Source organism: Camarhynchus parvulus, chromosome 1 (genome assembly GCF_901933205.1).
Source record: "Camarhynchus parvulus chromosome 1, STF_HiC, whole genome shotgun sequence".
In the NCBI taxonomy this organism is placed as follows: Eukaryota; Metazoa; Chordata; class Aves; order Passeriformes; family Thraupidae; genus Camarhynchus; species Camarhynchus parvulus.
In genome coordinates, this window is record NC_044571.1 from 1,062,390 (window position 1) to 1,080,928 (window position 18,539).

The 18,539-nt window shown below is 41.3% G+C and overlaps 1 protein-coding gene across 1 annotated transcript in view; it reads left to right on the plus strand.

Moving 5' to 3' along the window:
- Positions 1-2,808: 2,808 nt before the first annotated feature.
- Positions 2,809-18,539, plus strand: part of RCAN1 (regulator of calcineurin 1) — a 40,839-nt gene continuing 25,108 nt past the window's right edge. Inside the window, exon 1 of the mRNA XM_030957442.1 lies at positions 2,809-3,059. Coding sequence (XP_030813302.1) covers positions 2,868-3,059 — 192 coding nt within the window. The 5' untranslated portion in view covers positions 2,809-2,867. The remainder of the gene's footprint in view (positions 3,060-18,539) is intronic.

The following is an 18,539-nucleotide window of genomic DNA, read 5'->3' on the forward strand; positions in this document are numbered from 1 at the left end:
TTTTATTTTATATATTATTTTATATTTTATTTCCTTTTATTTTATTATATTTTATTCTATTTCATTGCATTTTAAATTTTATTTTATATCTTATATTATTGTTTTATTTTATTTCATTGCATTTTATTTTATATTTTGTTGCTTATCTTAGTTTATATTTTCTTTTCTTTTATTCTATTCTATTTCATGTCATTGTTTTATTTTATATTTTATTTTTTTTAATTTTATTTTTTTCTTTATATTTTATTTCCTCTGATTTTATTCTATTTTATTTCATTTCATTTTATACCTTATTTTATATCTCATTTTTTATTTTATCTTTCATTTAATTTCATTTCATATTTCATTTTATATCTTATATTTTATTTCCTTTTATTTCATTCTATTTCCTGGCACTCTGTTTCATGTCATTCTATTTCACTCTATTTCAGCCAGCCGCATTTCCCTGTCCAAGGCGGATTTTTGGAGATCCCCGCAGTGAAATCCCCGCCTGGATTCCCGGGGGTTCCACGGCCGCTAGATGGAGGTGTCAGTGCTGGGAACCTTCCCTGGCCCTGCTCCAGCAGCGATTCCCTTTTCCTGCGGGGAAACCATCAGCCTTAATCATTAGCCTTAATCATTAGCCTTAATCATTAGCGTTAATCACCCTCACTTACACTCAATCCGGCCCCAAACATTGCGGGAAAATCTTTTTTTTCCCCCTCTCTCGCCACCTCTTCCAGTCAAAAGCGGCCGTCGCGTTCCCTTCCTAGGAAAAAAGAAAGGATGAACAATTAAATCTGCAGATGAGGGAGATTCAGGTTTGTTTATTTATTTATTTCTGACGTCTGTGGCTGAATTAATGCTTAAAACTTTGAAGCTCTTAGGGCAGAGAGGTCCTTTAGCCCTGGAGCCCTGCAGGGCACGATCTCAGCTCCAATTAATTACATAAAATACAATTAATAGCGTCTTTTCCCCTTCAGATCTGCCACCTGAAGTGCAACAACCACGTTGTGCCAGTGAATATTTCCCGGTGGTTTTCCTGCCAGGCTGCAGGGACAGGGATTTCTTGCTGCCAGAGTTTGAATCTGGATTTTTTGAATTCTGTGGAACAGCAGATTTCAGGTGGGAATTCCTCAGGTGGAATTCCTGCAGGGGGCTGCAGAGAATCCAGAGATGCTCCTCAGAGGGAAAAGTGTCACCAGCCCTGTCAGGAAACACCTCTGGGAAAAAAAAAAAAGTTAAAATTGGCTTTATTTTGGCTGGATTTAGCATTAAACACCGGGGGCTTGCTCAGAGAAGTTATTTTCTTTTAAGAGACCATTTGTCTGCGTCTGAGAGGATGAAGATTTTATGGCAATTAGCACAGGTGATCATAAAACCATCTTTTATTTAGCTTATCCCTCCAAAAAAGCGTCAAATAAAGACTTAAATCCAAACCAATCAGAGAGGCTGAAGAAATTTGGAGTGGGATGTTTGGAGATGCATGAATGTCACAATAACTTCAGAAAAAATAACTTCATAAAGTAACTGCATAAAATAACTTAATAAAAAACCTAATAAAAAAACTTCACTAACAATACAATAACTTCATTAAAAATTACCTCATAAAAACCAACTACTTAATAAAAAAAACAATAACTTCATAAAACTCTGTGACCTTTGAAGCTTGGGCCTTCCCCTGAAGGTGGTGATAAGTATATATAAAAATAAATAGAAGCATAATATTATAGAAGATATTTTATATAGATACAGGCACATTATGTTAAAAATATAATAAAAATATTTGTCTAGGTCTCTCAGGTCAGACTAATCAGCCAAGCACACCAAGGCTGGGTCAGCTTGTCCCTAAGGCAGATAAGTGAATTATAACACACAGTGGCAATTTTCAGCTGACTGGTAAGTCTTTGAGTGAGGAATTTTTATATTCATGTGGAATTTTTATATAAATATTTAATATTTATATGATAGACCATCCAACCTGGCCTTGAACACTTCCAGAGATGGGACAATGGAGCTCATGTCTTTCTCTCTCTAGCATTATACATAGTAATTTATATATAAATATATATCTATATACATACAGTATATTATTCTATACAGCAAATTTTATAGGTATTATATATACTATGTTATTTATATTCCCACATGCACAAAGTATATTGTTACACAAAGAACATTTTTATGTATTATATACTGTATATTAGATATATACCACATAGACATACAGCAAAGTATACACAGAATATTTTTTTATATATTATATTACATATAATATACAAAAATATTATAAATACAGTACACACAGTAAAAGGTATATATATATATAGGGTGTATTATATGGTAAATTATATGGTAAATAATATATGGTGTATTATAGTAATATACGGTATTATAATATATATGGTAATATATTATAATATATGTGGTAATAAAATTATAATATAAATGGTATATTATAATGGTATATGATGTAATGATATATGGTATATTATATGGTAAATAATATGGTATATTATATGGCAAATTTTCATTTATAATACATTATATATAGTGCGCACGTGTATTATATACACAATATATACTAAATATACAGGACGGATGGTAAATATAGTATATTTTATACATATATAGTTGATTTTGTGGGTGGGAGCTCAGCCGCTCCCTCACGGCGCTGCCCTCGCCCAACATGGCGGACGCGGCCTCACGCGCCACCTGTTGCCGCAGGGCCGGCGGCTTCCGATTGGCTGACACGGCCCGAGGGGGGCGCGGCAGCGCCTTCTGATTGGCTGCTGCGGGGCGGGGGCTAAGGAAACAAGATGGCGGGCGGGGGGTGGGAGAAGCCGCCTCAGCAACGTCGCTGCTGCCGCCTCCGCTCGCCTCCGGCCATGGAGGAGCCGCCGCTCCAGCAGCCGCTGCCGCCCGGGGAAGACGAGGAGGAAGGGGAGGAGGAAGAGGAGGCGGACGCGGAGTGGAGCTTCGTCGACCGCGAGATGGAGACGGTGGCGCTGCGCGATCTGCCCACCGCCACCATCGCCTGCAACCTGGACCCGTGCGTCTTCCAGGACGGCCCGTGCCGGGTGAGGCGGGCCGAGAGCCGTGAGGGGGGCGCGGGCTGCGGGGCCGGGGCTCTGCGGTTCTCTGTGGGAGAGAACCTCGGGGGAGCAGGAGGATGAGGGGGCGAGGCTGTGGCTGCGTGTCCCGCCCGTCCCGAGCCGGGCTGAGCTGAGCCCGCTCCGAGGGTGGAGCCAGGGCGGGCCGGGCTCTGCTCCCAGGAACAGGGACAGGAGCAGAGGGAACGGCCTCAGGCTGGGCCAGGGCAGGCTCAGCTGGGACAGCAGCAGCAATTTGCCCATGGAAAGGGAGCTCAGGCCTTGGCAGGGGCTGCCCAGGGAGCTTTGCAGTGCCCATCCCTGCAGGTGTGCCCTGGAGGTGGCACTGAGTGCTCTGGGCTGGGGACAAGGTGCCCATGGGGCACAGCTGGCACTCCATGGTGCCCAAACCTCGGTGATTCCATGATTCCATGGGGCTTTCAACACCTACACCTGTTTTACCTTCATTCCTTTGATTCCTGAACCTGTAGCTCAGGGTGAAGCTCTGCATGAAACAGAAATGAAATCAAATATCCCTGGACCACCCTAACCTGAGCTTTGTGTTTAAGGATTTGTTTGGTGCATCTGATGTTGTGGTTTTGGGGCTTTTTTCTTGTTTTTATCGTTGGTTTTGCTCTCAAACCCTTTCATACTGAAGGAGGTGCTTAGTTTTTAAACAGTTTTGAATAAAACAGAATGGACTTGAAAGATTGGGCCGTGGTAACAGATGAAAGATTGGGCAGTGGTAACAAATGAATTTGAGTCTCATCATCTCAGCATAAACTGTGTTGTCTTCACCATGTACAGATCTGCATAAATTACATTTCTAAGGTAAAGAATGGCAGAACTGCCTTGAACTTGAATAAGTATCTGTCTCCAGGAGGGAAGAGAAGTCTCAAAGTTTTAGAAACAACACAAAACTTAAAAGAAAAAAGGCAGGTGGAGGTCCTGGGAAGGTAGGTGCACACAGACTTTTAATAGATGAAAAATCAGTTTAGTTATGTGGTCACTGAATTTCAGCACTGAAATACATAATTTAGCTTCGTTTTATAAGGTTACAGAGCTGGCAAGAGCTGATAACTCTTTAAGGCTGGAAATAAATGACATTTTTAGGAAAACACATGGACTGGCCACGTTTTTAATTTATTTTGTTGGCCAAATGTCAGGAAGGTGCAGAGAGAGAAAGTGGAATGAGGCCCTGAGGCTGAATCCCAGATTTTGGAGGTGTCAAAGGTGCCCTCAGCATTTGGATGACGTAAGAAAAACAAAGTTCTATTAAAAACAGGAAAATCCTGCACTGTGCCATGGTTTATCCAGTTTTCCAGAGCATTTGGTGGTTCTGGTGTCCAAGGAAATGCAGGAATTTTGTCCCTCAGGTGTGCGAGGTGATGTGGTCACACTGAAATGTCACTGGACCACCTGAGAAGGATTCCAAGGTAATTTTAAAAGGCAGCACTTAGTTAGGGGGTGAATTTTAAGAAAATTCCCTTGGTTTGGTGCAGAATACACCCAGAAAATTCCAACTTGTGCAGCAGAGCTGTGGAATTTGGTGCTGATGAAGAGTTCCTCACACAGTGTTTGTAAATACTCTGAATTTTGCTGTGTTTGGTTGGTCCTACTCTCTGAACGCTCTGCTTTTCCCGGCAGATGTAACACTCCTAAAATACCTTTTCTCTGCAGTTAAATGGGATTTTTTCTCTGCAGTTAAATGGGATTTTTCCCCTTCAGAGGGCCCCTTAATAATCCTGGATTGCCCTATTTGAGGAGGGTTGATCCAATCAAAGGTGAGACAAGAGAGCCACTGATAACTGTTTCTGTTCTGTCCCTCCCAAATCAAGATTTGTACTGCAAGTGCTGCTTGAATATTCCTCTTCTTCCTCTTTTTCATTTTTTGAAATATTTTTTATTGAGGTTTTGATAATCCCAGTTGAGAAATCAGAAGTTTTAAATGGTTTGTGAGCAGTCTCTTAAAACCAGACCTTCCTGTTAATTCTGCTAAATGACAGTTTATTCTTAGAAGAAATAAAATTTCTTCATGACCAGTTTCTTAATACCAGTCCCAAAATCTTCTAGAGTAAAAAAAATTAAATTTACCTAAGCACTTACTCTCAAGTTATCCAAATCACAGTTCAGGAATTCCTTTAAATTCTGGATTTTTTATTTTTATTGAAGCACAGGAAGTTACCACTGACAGAACCCTTTTTTCTGATCCCCAAGTTGGCAAATTACTTTGAAAAATTTGGATTTTCTGAATTGTTTTTTACTTTGGATCTGCAGCTTTTGGTAAGCTTCAGTGTTGACTGTGTGCTTGAGGAATTGTAATTCTTGAATTTTATTTTTAAAACTCTGTCCCTGTGTACTCATTTATTTCAGAAAATGTATCAGTAAATAATTTCCAATTAGCTTTTTGTATTTTTCCATCCTCTTCATGGGATATTCCATTTTTTAGGGCTGTTTTCTGTCAGTAGAGGCCACTCAGGGTTTTTTGGTGGAATTTGTGCTGTCAGATCCAAGCAGGTGAAACATTTCTATGGCTCCTGTCATCCCCAGGGATGTGTCAGACTTCCCTGGGGATTTCACAGTTCTGACACAGGCACAGCAAGGCTAAAAAGTGAAATAATTTCATTTCTGCCTTGTTGGACCCCTGGGAACTGAGAATTTCAGGTTTTCTGTGCTGACAAACACTGACCCCCAAGAGAACACTGCATTTGACCTAAAGGTGTGAAGAAAACTTCCAAAATAAAATCATAAAAAATTAAAATAAATTTATTATTTCAAAATTATTTAATTAATTAAAATGAAAATAAATTTATTATTTAAAATTATTGATTTAATTTATTAAAATTAAGCAATAGAACTAAAATTATAAGTGTGTAGTTTAAATGGAAGTGTGTAACATCACATAGTAGAAAAATTAAAGTTTTAATATATAATAATATATATAAAACAAGAGAAAAGTTTTAAAACAGAAACTAATCATTCTTCATAAGTAATACTGTGTAATTAAACTAAGAATCCACATTACAAACCGCAAGTGGTTAGTAATTCAAAGCAAAAATAATTTAAATATCATTTCTTAATTAAACAATTTATCCTTAAAACCCTTATAGAAATACAACTCAATTTTTAATTTATGGAAATAAAATATTATAACATTCACAGTTTTTGAAACTGTAATATAAGTAAAAACTAATAAACACAAAATGCCATCTCACACATTTAATCCCAACCTTAACAAGAAACCCCCAAAGCCAGTTTCCATTTCCCCTTAAATTATAATTTCTTAAATAAACTATTTATCCTTAAAACCCTTATAAAAATACCACTCCATTTTTAATTTATGGAAATAAAATATTATAAAACTCAGTTTTAAATATAAATAATAACTATAATGTAATAACTGTGATATAAATAAAAACTAATAAACACAAAATGCCATCTCACACATTTAATCCCAACCTTAACAAAAAAAAACCAAATCCAGTTTCCATTTCCCCTTCAAGCATGATTTGTTAATTAAACTATTTATCCTAAAACCCTTATAAAAATACCACTCCATTTTTAATTTATGGAAATAAAATACTATAAAACTCACAGTTTTAAATGTAAATAATAACTATAATATAATAACTGTGATATAAATAAAAACTAATGAATAAAAAAATCCCATGTCACACATTTAATCCCAACCTTAACAAAAAAAACCCCAAAGCCATTTTCCATTTCTCCTTAAATTATAATTTCTTAAATAAACTATCCTTAAAACCCTTATAAAAATACCACTCCATTTTTAATTTATGAAAATAAAATACTATAAAACAGTTTGTGAAACTGTAATATAAATAAAAACTAATAAACACAAAATCCCATCTCACACATTTAATCCCAACCTGAACAAAAAAACCCAAAGCCAGTTTTCCATTTCCCTTCTCTGTGGGCAAAGAGAGCACAAAGAGTTCCTACAAAGAATTTCATTCCTCAGAAAATCCCTGGGCTTTAGGGCTAGGAGAGATTTTGGCTGGAGACCATTTTCCCTTAAATTCCTTGAAAATGTTTCTGAGATTTGGAGCTGCTGGAGTCTCCATCTCTGGGAATGTTCCAGAGGTGGTTGGATGTGGCACTTGGGGACATTTCAGGTGTTTAAAAATCATATTTTAAACCTATTTCCATATTTTAGACCATAAGTTTTTCTATTTCCACGATGGTTCTGCTGGGAGAGTCAGTTCCACCTTTAATGGTTCTGTGATAATTGCCTTAATCTGCTAATTTTTGCAAATTAATGAACATAGCAGCAAGTTTTCCATAATTAACAACAACTTATAATCATAGAGAAACTGAAAGCAGGCAGCTCTGTCATGGGAACAGCTTTTCTCTGGGAAAACTTGAGTGGAAAACTGAATTATTAAAGAAATTCATCCTGCTGGAAGTGCACTCGGAGTTGGAGCTCAGCTGTGTCCTCACACAACCCCCAGAGCTGGCTGGAAACAATTCTCTCTGCAATTAATTAAAAAATAAATAGATAATATTTGTGCTTGAAGACAAAGCCCAGCAAGGTGAGCTGTGCAAGAAGCAGCAGAATCCTGGGAATTGCAGCTCCCAAATTGTGCTTTTCCTCCAGTTTGGGCTTTTTTCAGTGCAGAAAAGCCTTTGGTGAGCTCAGCTGGCAATAAAGCTGTTAAAGGAGCTTTGATTTTGGGCTTTTGAATTGTCTTGGAGGCTCTGAAATAATCAGGAGGTGGATTTGGGGTTTTTAAAGTATTGAAAGAATTCCTTGTGCTTTGCAGGAAGTTTAGCAGATTTCTCAGGAGCATTTATAAAACTTTCTTTACAAATAATCTCCATTTTCTCATAATCTTTTCCTGCCTCAGCCACATGCCTTGTAATCCTTTTACTTCACGTTTTTTAAGCTTCTTAGATCACATTAAAAAGAAAAGATTTTAAAAGTAGATTTCCAAAAAAAAAAAACCAAAACCAGTGGTTTTACATTTATAGATTTTTGTGACCACAGCTCTGGTTTTGGCAAAATATTCCCTAATGGGAATATAAAACTTAATTATTGGCTGGCACCTGCATAGATTTTGAAGGTTTTCATTCTTTCTCTGCCAAAAAAAATCTCTTTTTTTGTGGCAGTGTTTATAGATTTTAAAGCTTCTGGTTTCCAAATAAAGCTCAGGGTTAAGAGTGTGGTTTAAAATCACATCTCAGTAATCTGGATTTACTTTGAACACTCAAACCATTACAAGAAAATGAGAAACCTTCCATTGTGGAAAGTTTTTCAATAGAACTTCTGGAAGTGGAGGTATTTTGAGCAGCTTGAGGTTTATATCACACTGGGACCTTCTGTAGGTCTCCAGAATAATTATTTCTGTGTCAAAAATCCACTTATTGAAGTCCTCAGAAATTTTTGGGGAATTTTTTTGGGATATTTGGGAATATTTTGCCAATTTTTAGGTCCAAAAATGAGAATTTAATTCAAATTTTTCCCTTTTCCCACAGGAATTTCTCCCCATTCTCCCCAGTTTCTCCCCAGTTTCTCCCCATGGGTGGTTTTTTTGGACCTTTTAACCCCAATTTTTTTTGTCAATTTTTTGCCAATTTTTGGCCGATCAGTGCTTCAAGCAAACAATACAAATATTTTTATAGGTAGAAAAAAAATGGAAATATATAATATTTATTTATTTAAATATTCCAATAACTCTTGTTGCACAAGATGGTTGTTGGGTGCCTCAGAAATACCTGAACCTAGAAAAGCAGTGTTGTAAAATTGTCATGAATAGTATTGATGTTGGAGATCTAACTAAATATTGGAGATTTAAATAGTGGAGATAAAAATATTGTTGGAGATATTAACAAAAACGACTTCCCTGGATCCAGTGCTCCAATCCTGAGCTCAGAGTCTGGTGGGAAGATCCCACACGAGCTCTGAGCTGTGCCAGGATTTACAATTTTATTTTCTTGGAAAATGTCCTGGTTTGACGCTGGTGCAATGCCAGTGCGCCCATGAAAATGCCTTCTCCGTGGTGTCTGCTGTGAGATGTGACCAGGAATAAACAAAGCAGGCTTCTACTTAGGGATAGAGGAAAGGAAACTTTATTACCTACACTAAACTACACGTACAAAGAAACACACACAGGGAAAATGAAAACCTTACAGAAACATTTCCTCCTCCTCCCACCACATTTTTCCAATACAATACATCTATCCCCCAAATTCCCAACTCTCAGTCCATCCCCACCCTTCAGATAATCAGTTCTCAGTTCATCAAGAGGAGAGGAGTGTTCCTTGTGCCATGGGCTTCCCCAGGAAACACCTTTGAGACCTTGTGTGTTTCCTGTCACTCGTGGCACCGCCCGGAGTCCATCTGCCACCGTGACCTCTTCCTTCCATGCCCCGTGCTCTCACCACTGAACATGGACCAGAGCTGCTTCTGGGGTTGTCCCTTTTAAGGATGCTTTGTCCAGTTCCAAAAAGAGCACAGTCTCTCCTTTCAGGACATCTGTCCCCTCCAAATTTTGTCACCCCCTGGGGCTGAGGGGTTCTCAGCCATCGCCTCCCCCCTGGATGCAGTCTCTGTGTCACAGGAAAAATGGTTCTGTGCATGGCTATACAAGAAAAGTCCAGCCAAAGGCCACTCCATCATCTCCTGCCACATAGGGTTCTTCTCAAGTTCTCTCTGACATCTTCCACTTGCACAAGCCTGCATCACACTTGCCCATTTCCTGCTGTTCATCCCTATCTCTCTTCTCATTCAACTCCACGAGGATCAGCATTTGTAAGGTTTCCATCATCCAAGAAAAGGGTTAAAAATCTCAGGCTCTGCCTGTGCAGGACTCCCACACCCTGTGGGACCTTCTCTCCGCACCCCCTGCTTCTCCTTCTCGTTGGCCCTGCTGTCAGATTCCAAGGTGGCACAGACACAGGCTCTCTCTCCTGGGGGGCTGCCCGATGTCTCTCTGTCTCTCAGGGAGCTGGCTGTGATTTTGCTTTTTGAGGTTTTCTTTGGAGTTATTTTGGTGCTGGCAAACAACTCTTGGGATTTGAGCTCTCAGGAGTTGGATTTGAGTTCCTTTGATTTAAATTTATTATAAAAATTTGATTAATTGATTTATCAAATTTTTATTATCAATTTATCAATTTTTATTATAAATGGATAATGTCTGTATCACACAGCTTGGCAAAAATAATCATTAAAAACCCCATAAAATGGAAGTTTTTGACTTTTAGATGCAGCCAAGTAACCCAAACTCACTTTATTTTCTTGCATGGCCTGAAAACCATTCTGGAAATTTCCTGAAGGTTTGGTCCTGATTTCAAAACAAGTGGCTGTTTGTGTGGAGGCCTCTTAAAATTCAGGCTGTTTTCCAAGAGGAGCTGCCTGAAAGGCAGGAGAACTGTTCCTTTTTTTCCTGAAGGTAGGAAGCTCAGCTGGTGGGGTGCCAGAAGAGCCAAGCTGTATTGTTACAATAAATGGATTTTTTTCCTGTTTGTATTTTTTCCCCATTCATAATCCATATAGTTAAACAAAACACTCTGTGGGTTTGTAGTTAAAATATCCTCCTCCTTTCTGCTAACCAAACAAGTGAGATAATATTATTAAATTCACTAAGAACAACTCCCATCTCTGATTATTTTACTATAGAATTGTTGATAATTCCTGAAAGCTGCAGTAGGAATATATCCATTACTGTGGAAATAGAAAATAAGAACTAAAATGTCCATTATTGTGGAAAAAGAAGATGAAATAAGAATTAAAATGTCCAATACTATGGAAATAGGAAATAAGAATTAAAATGTCCATTGCTGTGGAAAAAGAAGATGAAATAAGAATTAAAATTTCCATTACTATGGACATAGAAAATAAGAATTAAAATGTCCATTGCTGTGGAAAAAGAAAATCAGAACTAAAATTTCTGTTACTGTGGAAAAAGAAGATGAAATAAGAATTAAAATGTCCATTGCTGTGGAAAAAGAAAATCAGAACTAAAATTTCTGTTACTGTGGAAAAAGAAGATGAAATAAGAATTAAAATTTCCATTATTATGGACGTAGAAAATAAGAACTAAAATGTCCATTATGATGGACATAGAAAATAAGAATTAAAATGTCCATTACTGTGGAAAAAGAAAGTAAGAACTAAAATTTCTGTTACTGTGGAAAAGATGAAATAAGAACTGAAATGTCCATTACTATGGAAAAAAAGAAGATGAAGTAAAAACTAAAATGTTCATTTCTTGCAGGTTGTGATGTTAAATAATAGGAGAGAGTTTCTGGTGGCAACCAGAACTTCTGGAGGGGGAATCAGTGGGAATCCCTGGGGTGTCTTTGCCCATCCCTGGGGTGGTTTTGCCCATCCCTGGGGTGTTTTTGCCCATCCCTGGGGTGGTTTTGCCCATCCCTGGGGTGTTTTTGCCCATCCCTGGGGTGGTTTTGCCCAGCTCTGAGGTGTTTTTGCCCATCCCTGGGGTGTTTTTGCCCATCCCTGGGGTGGTTTTGCCCAGCTCTGAGGTGTTTTTGCCCATCCCTGGGGTGTTTTTGCCCATCCCTGGGGTGTTTTTGCCCATCCCTGGGGTGGTTTTGCCCAGCTCTGAGGTGTTTTTGCCCATCCCTGGGGTGTTTTTGCCCATCCCTGGGGTGTTTTTGCCCATCCCTGGGGTGTTTTTGCCCATCCCTGGGGTGGTTTTGCCCAGCTCTGAGGTGTTTTTGCCCATCCCTGGGGTGTTTTTGCCCATCCCTGGGGTGTTTTTGCCCATCCCTGGGGTGGTTTTGCCCAGCTCTGAGGTGTTTTTGCCCATCCCTGGGGTGTTTTTGCCCATCCCTGGGGTGGTTTTGCCCATCCCTGGGGTGGTTTTGCCCATCCCTGGGGTGGTTTTGCCCAGCTCTGAGGTGTTTTTACCCATCCCTGGGGTGTTTTTGCCCATCCCTGGGGTGGTTTTGCCCAGCTCTGAGGTGTTTTTACCCATCCCTGGGGTGGTTTTGCCCATCCCTGGGGTGGTTTTGCCCATTCCTGTGCAGGATTCCTTGGCCCTCGGGCCAGGTGCCATCCAGCTGGGAGCCAGCATTGCCTGGCTCATGGAAACTCTGATGAAAGGTTGAATTTTCCTGGGGCTCCAGGATGAAGCAGCTGCAGGGACAGGCAGTGGAAAGAATGAACAGCTCCTGCCTGGGGTTGTGAAACCCAGAAAAATCAGCTCAGGGCAGGTGAGATCAGCAGGGCCTCTCCAAAACCAGCCCACCACAAAAAAATTCCCACATCATGGGGTGTTCTCCCCTTGGGGAAGGCTTAGAATCTGTGTAAAGTAGAAATAAACCAAATTTTGGGAGTTTTTCAGGGATCTATCCCAATACAAAAGCTCAGAGCAGCTGAAGTGCAGGAATTCTTCACAGGAGCTGCTGTCAGGAGAGGTTGGTCCTTAATCTGTTCCTTCCTCAGCTGCCAAAGTGCAGTGCTGTCCTTACCCACTGCTCTGCAGGGATGTGTTATCTGCAGGGATGTGTTATCTGCAGAGATGTTTTCTCTCCCCTGCTGGGAAAAAGGCACATCCAGACATTTCTCTGGCTGAATTTGGTACGAGATGCAGAACTGTGGTGGCTTTCAGCAAGTGGGAGTTCCTAACCCAAAAACACTGCCTGGAATATTCAGGAATTTAAAATATTTTCAGAAATTTATTTTCTAATGCTGACTTTTTTTACCCTTTAATCAAAACAGGTGGGTTCTTGCCATATGAATAAATAAAGAAATAAAATGCATCCTCAGAGCTCTGTTGTTATATATACCTTACCAGCTTTAAATGCCAGTGTGCTGCTGATGTGTCACTAATTAATGGCTAAGATAATTACAGTGTGTCAGGCATTAACCTCACCAAAAATGCAGGAGATTTGGGTTAAATTCCAGGCTCTTCTGTGGCTCCTTTTATTACTTTTTATTATTTTATCAGGGGTTTGGATGGGATAGTAGATGGGGGTTGGAATTAGATGATCTTTAAAGTCTCTTCCAACCAAACCATTCCATGATCTTTAGTAATGCTTTTGAAATCTTTTGGCAATTTTCAGGTACACTTGATTTGTTCTTTGAAATGCAGAAACTTCTTGTAATTGCTTTGAGGTTTTTCCTACCTTCCCAGAACATTCTTAGAAAATAATTTTTGAAGTTTCTCTTCCATTCTTCCTTCTGTGAGTGCAGTGGAAAATGTCATTCTTTAAAGATCACAGAAATACCAGCCTGCTCTGACCAGCTCCTGTTGTTTTCCAAAACCTCCTGTGTTAAACTTGCATTTTTTTATTTCCTTTTGTTTTTCCCTTAGTCACAGAGGATGTGTCAGAGGATGAACACGTAACTTCTGCTTGCCTGGGATGATATCTTTAATATTTGAGTTAAACAAATGCTGCTGTCATGTTAGAAGGAACTAGAAATTAAAACAGCCCCAAACACCTGCTGTTTTCATCCTTATCTTTGCTCTCCCTCAAGTCACAGTTTTGGCATAATACAGCTGCATTTTTCATAATAATGAATTGTTAAGTACAGAAGTCTTTTTCATCCTGCTCCAATGGGATTATGTCATATCTTCACTCAGTGGGACAGCTGGAAAAACACCATAAAAATTTAGAAAAACACTTCAGGGACAACTGCCTTACCTGTTAGAATTTTTTATTTATTTTTTTTTTTTTACTTTTCAGAAATGGCAGTTAAATAGGAAAAGCAAAAAAAATCCTAAACCTCTGAGCCCACAGATGATACAGTCCTGAAGGTGTGTGGGAAGCACAAAATGGCTGCAAAATGTTTGTTAATCAGAGTGAATTAATGAAGCAGTGTAAAATAATGAGCAGCTGAATAATTCTTAGGCATGGCTGGGAGTCCCATGAAGTTTTTATTGAATGGAACCAGAATGGTTTGGGATGGAAGGGAGATCAAAGATGGTCCCATTGCCACCCCTGCCATGGCAGGGACACGTCCCCCTGTCCCCAGTGTCTGCCTGGCCTGGGACACTGCCAGGGACAGCCCCAGCTGCTCTGGGAATTCCATCCCAGCCCCTCCCTAATTCCCCAAAATTCCCAAATTCCTAATTCCCAAAATCCCATCCCTCCCTGCCCTCCAGCTTGAGGCCATTCCCTGTGTCCTGTCCCTCCAGCCCTGGTGGGAGAGTGGATTTGGGTTCAATTTAGATTATTTTAGTGGTTGTCTCTGGTAGATCCTGCACTGACAACTCCACAGACAGTAAACAGAGTGAAACCCAGCCCCATTGTGCTGTGGAATTCAGGGGGATGAGGAGGAGCTGGGACCTGGCTTGGTGCTATTTAGGGACCACTTTGGGCTGGGAAACAAACGCTGACAGTGGGGGCTATTTTTGAGAGGTGTTTATTTCTCACTGTTCATCAGCTCCTGCAGTTATTTGTAGTACATCCATCCTTTGCAGTGCCTTGGTGAGTAAGGATGCTGTAAAAGGTAAAAATGAAAAAACTCCTGAAGAAATAAATGTAAGAAGTCCTTGGTTCTAGGAGGAGCAGATGGAATGACAGGAATGAGGTGTTGATCACTCAGTGATTGTAGATTGGAAAGCAGAGTTACTTAAATCCTCCTTCTGTGTCACCCTGTCCTGGGCTAAGCCTGGGTTAAACTGCCCCAGTTCAGTGTTTGGTGCTGATGGTTTAATCACAGTTACAGCAGAGCAGTTCCCATCATTTTATCCTTCAAAACTGCCCAAGGATAAACTCTGAGGCCAAGGGAAAGGATCCTGTGAGAGCTGAGTGAGAGGAGAACAAAATCCAGCTGCAGTATGACAGACCATGAGGGTTTGGGGAAAAGAGCTGCATCCAAAAATCTAAACACAATCACCATGAGCAAAGAAATGCTGAAAGATTTTCATGTGTCAACCCAATCAGGTCAGCCTGAAAGTGAAGAATCTTTATTTTTTAAAGCAGATTGGATGTGGGACACCAAATTCACTAATGAGCAGAGAGCTCTGACTGTATTTATTTCACGTATTTGCAAATTGGTGTTTCATCCCTCTCCCCCCCAGTTATTTGAGTCTCCCTTTGTTGCTGCCTGTCCTGATTAGGGCTTTGCCTTGCAAATGCTGATTTGAAGAGTCTCTAATTTGGCATTTCAGCCCTTGCTGTAACGTGGAGGTTGCAGAAGGTGGAACTGGAAATGCTGTTTAAGCTCTTTCCTTGCTCTGCTGGGCAGGTTGGAAATGTCAGCTGTGGTTTTCTGAGCTGGCTTCAGGCACTGTCAAGGTAGAGGCTGGATCAGATCACTTTGAGAAGTGATTAAAAATCTAAAATAGAGATTGTAAAACTCTGCCTGCTAAAAGGGTCTCCCAGTTGTGGCCAGGCTGTTCCTATGGAGAACACTTGAGCACATTAAAACACTCCAAGCTTTTTGGAGGAGTACTTCAATCAGAACCCAGTTCATCTGGAAAAAATGATAAGGCTCAGCTGCTGACAGGGGCACAGGCCTGCTGGCAGTGTTTGCTGAAGGGCTGAGCACACAGCACAGGTTTTTCCTTTGACTGGAACATTGCTGTTTGCAGGAGCTTCATGAGGTTCCTCAGAAATACCTTGGAGAGTGGCACCAGCTGCAAACACACCAGGAACAGCTCAGGGCTGAGCCCTCCTGGGAGCTTTGGGCCCTTTCTGCCTCCGTGGGGAAAGGAGTGGGGGGATTTTCCAAAACAGGGCTGGGGGCTGAAAAAAGCAATAAACAGAAAATCTGAAACAGTCAGGGGGGAGCTGGAGCTGCTGCAGAGAGCCCAGAGGAGGCTCCAGGATGAGCAGAGGGCTGGAGCAGCTCTGCTGGCAGGAAAGGCTGGCACAGCTGGCATTGTTCACCTGCACAGGAGAAGCTTTGGCCTGAGCTCAGGGTGGCCTTGCAGGGCCTGCAGGAGCCCCAGGAAAGCTGGAGAGAGACAATTTCCAGGGCATGCAGGGACAGCACCCAGGGAATGGCTGCCAGTGCCAGAGGGCAGGGCTGGGTGGGATCTTGGCAATGAGGAATTGTTCCCTGGCAGGGTGGGCAGGGCTGGGATGGAATTCCACCCCTGGATCCCTGGCAGTGCCCAAGGCCAGGCTGGACACTGGGGCTGGGAGCACCTGGGACAGTGGGAGGTGTCCCTGCCATGGCAGGGGTGAACAAGATGATCTTTAATGTCCCTTCCAACCCAAATCAGTCTGGGATCCTTTGAAACCTTATGAATTCACTCCAGGTGTGTTATCACCCTCAGATTTATTATTTGACCTTCACTTGGAACATTTTACAACTCTGGAAATGTGTTTTGCTCTTAGAATGAATCCCAGAATCATGGAATGGGTTGGGATGGGAGGGACCTCAGAGCCCACCCAGTGCCACCCCTGCCATGGCAGGGACACCTCCCACTGTCCCCAGTGTCCAGCCTGGCCTTGGGCACTGCCAGGGATCCAGGGGCAGCCCCAGCTGCTCTGGGCAGTGAGAGCAGAATTTGCTGTGGAATTGCAGCAGCCCAAGTTTAAACTGTGGAAAATGTCCCAGGGAGCTTTGGTATCCCCACAACTGATCTGCATGGGAATCAAAGGTCCCTTACATTTCTTATGGAAAAAGGGAGGAGATGAGGGGGCTGGGAACTCCTTTGAACATTTATTGAAGCAGCACCCTCCAGACTCAGCTGGATCAGAGGCTGAGCAGGACTTGGAGCAGGTCTGGGTTGCTCTCATTGCTGTGTCTTGGCTTTAAGTGACACCTGAGGGATTTTAGGAACCAGTCAGCCATGGAGTCTGAGGAAACTTGTAATTATTGCACAGTCCCTCTAGGTAAAACAACTCTTTGTAATGTTGTGACTTCCAAGAATAGAACAAAATTTAACAGGTGATACAAGTGTTCAGGGAGGCTCTTTATGAATTTCCTTTCAGTAAAATAATAGAAAAATGCACCTGGTTTTTAGGCTTCTAAGGCTAGAATTCTAAGAAATGAGGATATGCATGGAATAGGGTGAAAGATATGTATAAGTTTTGTTTTCTTCTGATATTTAGGGGAAAAATAATTAAATCAGAGTTGGTAGAATGAAGTTATTAAAACTGCTGTTTGTCTCTAAGTAGAGAGAGAGGCACAAAGATTCCCAGTTAGAAGCCAGCCCAGGAGAATACCCTGCTTTCCATACCTTGCAGACTTTGAGAAATGTTTTCCAGGAAAGCTGAGGAGAGCCATGAATCACTTCTGGAAAACCCAGTGGAAGGAATTAGTCAAAGAAAGGCTGCATGGCCACCCTGTGCCTGTCAGGAAATGGGGCAGCTTTCCATGATCCTGTACAGATCATGGGACTCCTGTTTGCTAAAGCTCTCATGAAAAGAGCAAGTGAAAAATTGCTGCTCATTGACTTTCTAAAAATGCTTGTTTTGAAATAAATAGAACATTTAATACCAGCCAGAAGGGCTTTTCTCTGAATTTCCCTTTTCTCCCTGAATTTTCCTGCTGGCATAATCAAGGGAGCTGGGGAGGAACTGGCAGTCAGTGGTGTCCTCACAGGCAGTAAATTGGCCAAATATTTCTTTCCTGGTTGATGATGAATGAATTATTTCATGTTATCAGTGTAATTATCTCCAGTTTCTGCTTTGCCCCTGCAAATCCCTGGCAGTGTGAGAACCCCCATGGTTTTAACATGATCTGTGTTCGTTATTCTGCTGTTACAGGGCTAAAAGAAACCAGAAATGCCACCAAAAATGTGAGGAGGGTGAGGGATTGCAGCTTTCAGCGTTCTTGGGGTGAATCCTGGGGGAATTTTTGGCAGTGGGCTGTGGATCCAAATGTCTGGGGCAGCTCCTGGGCTTTGGAAGGAGCTGCTTTGGAAGGAGCTGCTTTGGAAGGAGCTGCTTTGTCTGTCAGAGATGTGAAGCTGAATATTAAATGCCTGACAGATCCCATTTTCTGCAGCTCCCACTTCTTTGCCAAGAGCTCTGCCAAAGATGATGCATCCAGGATTTTTAGGGAGCTGCAGAGGAAGTTGGGTTGTGTTTGGGTTTTTTGGTTTGTTGTGGGTTGGGTTTGGTGGTGGTGGTTTCTGTTCCTGTGGGAACAGCTCATGCATGGAGATATTCTGGGTTAAACCAGCCAGGCCAGGGGGGAATAGGTTGAATTTTTGTTATTAATAAATGAAAGCTGCTGCCTTTGTTTTGTGTTCAGCTCTTCTGAGCTGCCCTGCTCCTGCTTTGGGAGGAGAGCAAAGTAAAGGAATGGTGCTCAAACACCTTGAATTTCCTGCGAAACTGGTGATGCCTCACTTCCAGTTAAATCCACCTGAAGACATTTTTGACCACCTGAAGCCATTTTAAAAGTTCAGGATCACTCAGAGCTGAGCTTGAGCCTCTCACTGCACCCCTCCATCCATTGGGATTTTTATTTCCCCACAATTTGTGTCCACTTTGCAATGCCTCAGAGAGCCATTTGGAATTCTTCCTGTCACTTTTGGTGTTTGATTCTTAAAACCCAAGGCCTGCAACCTCTGC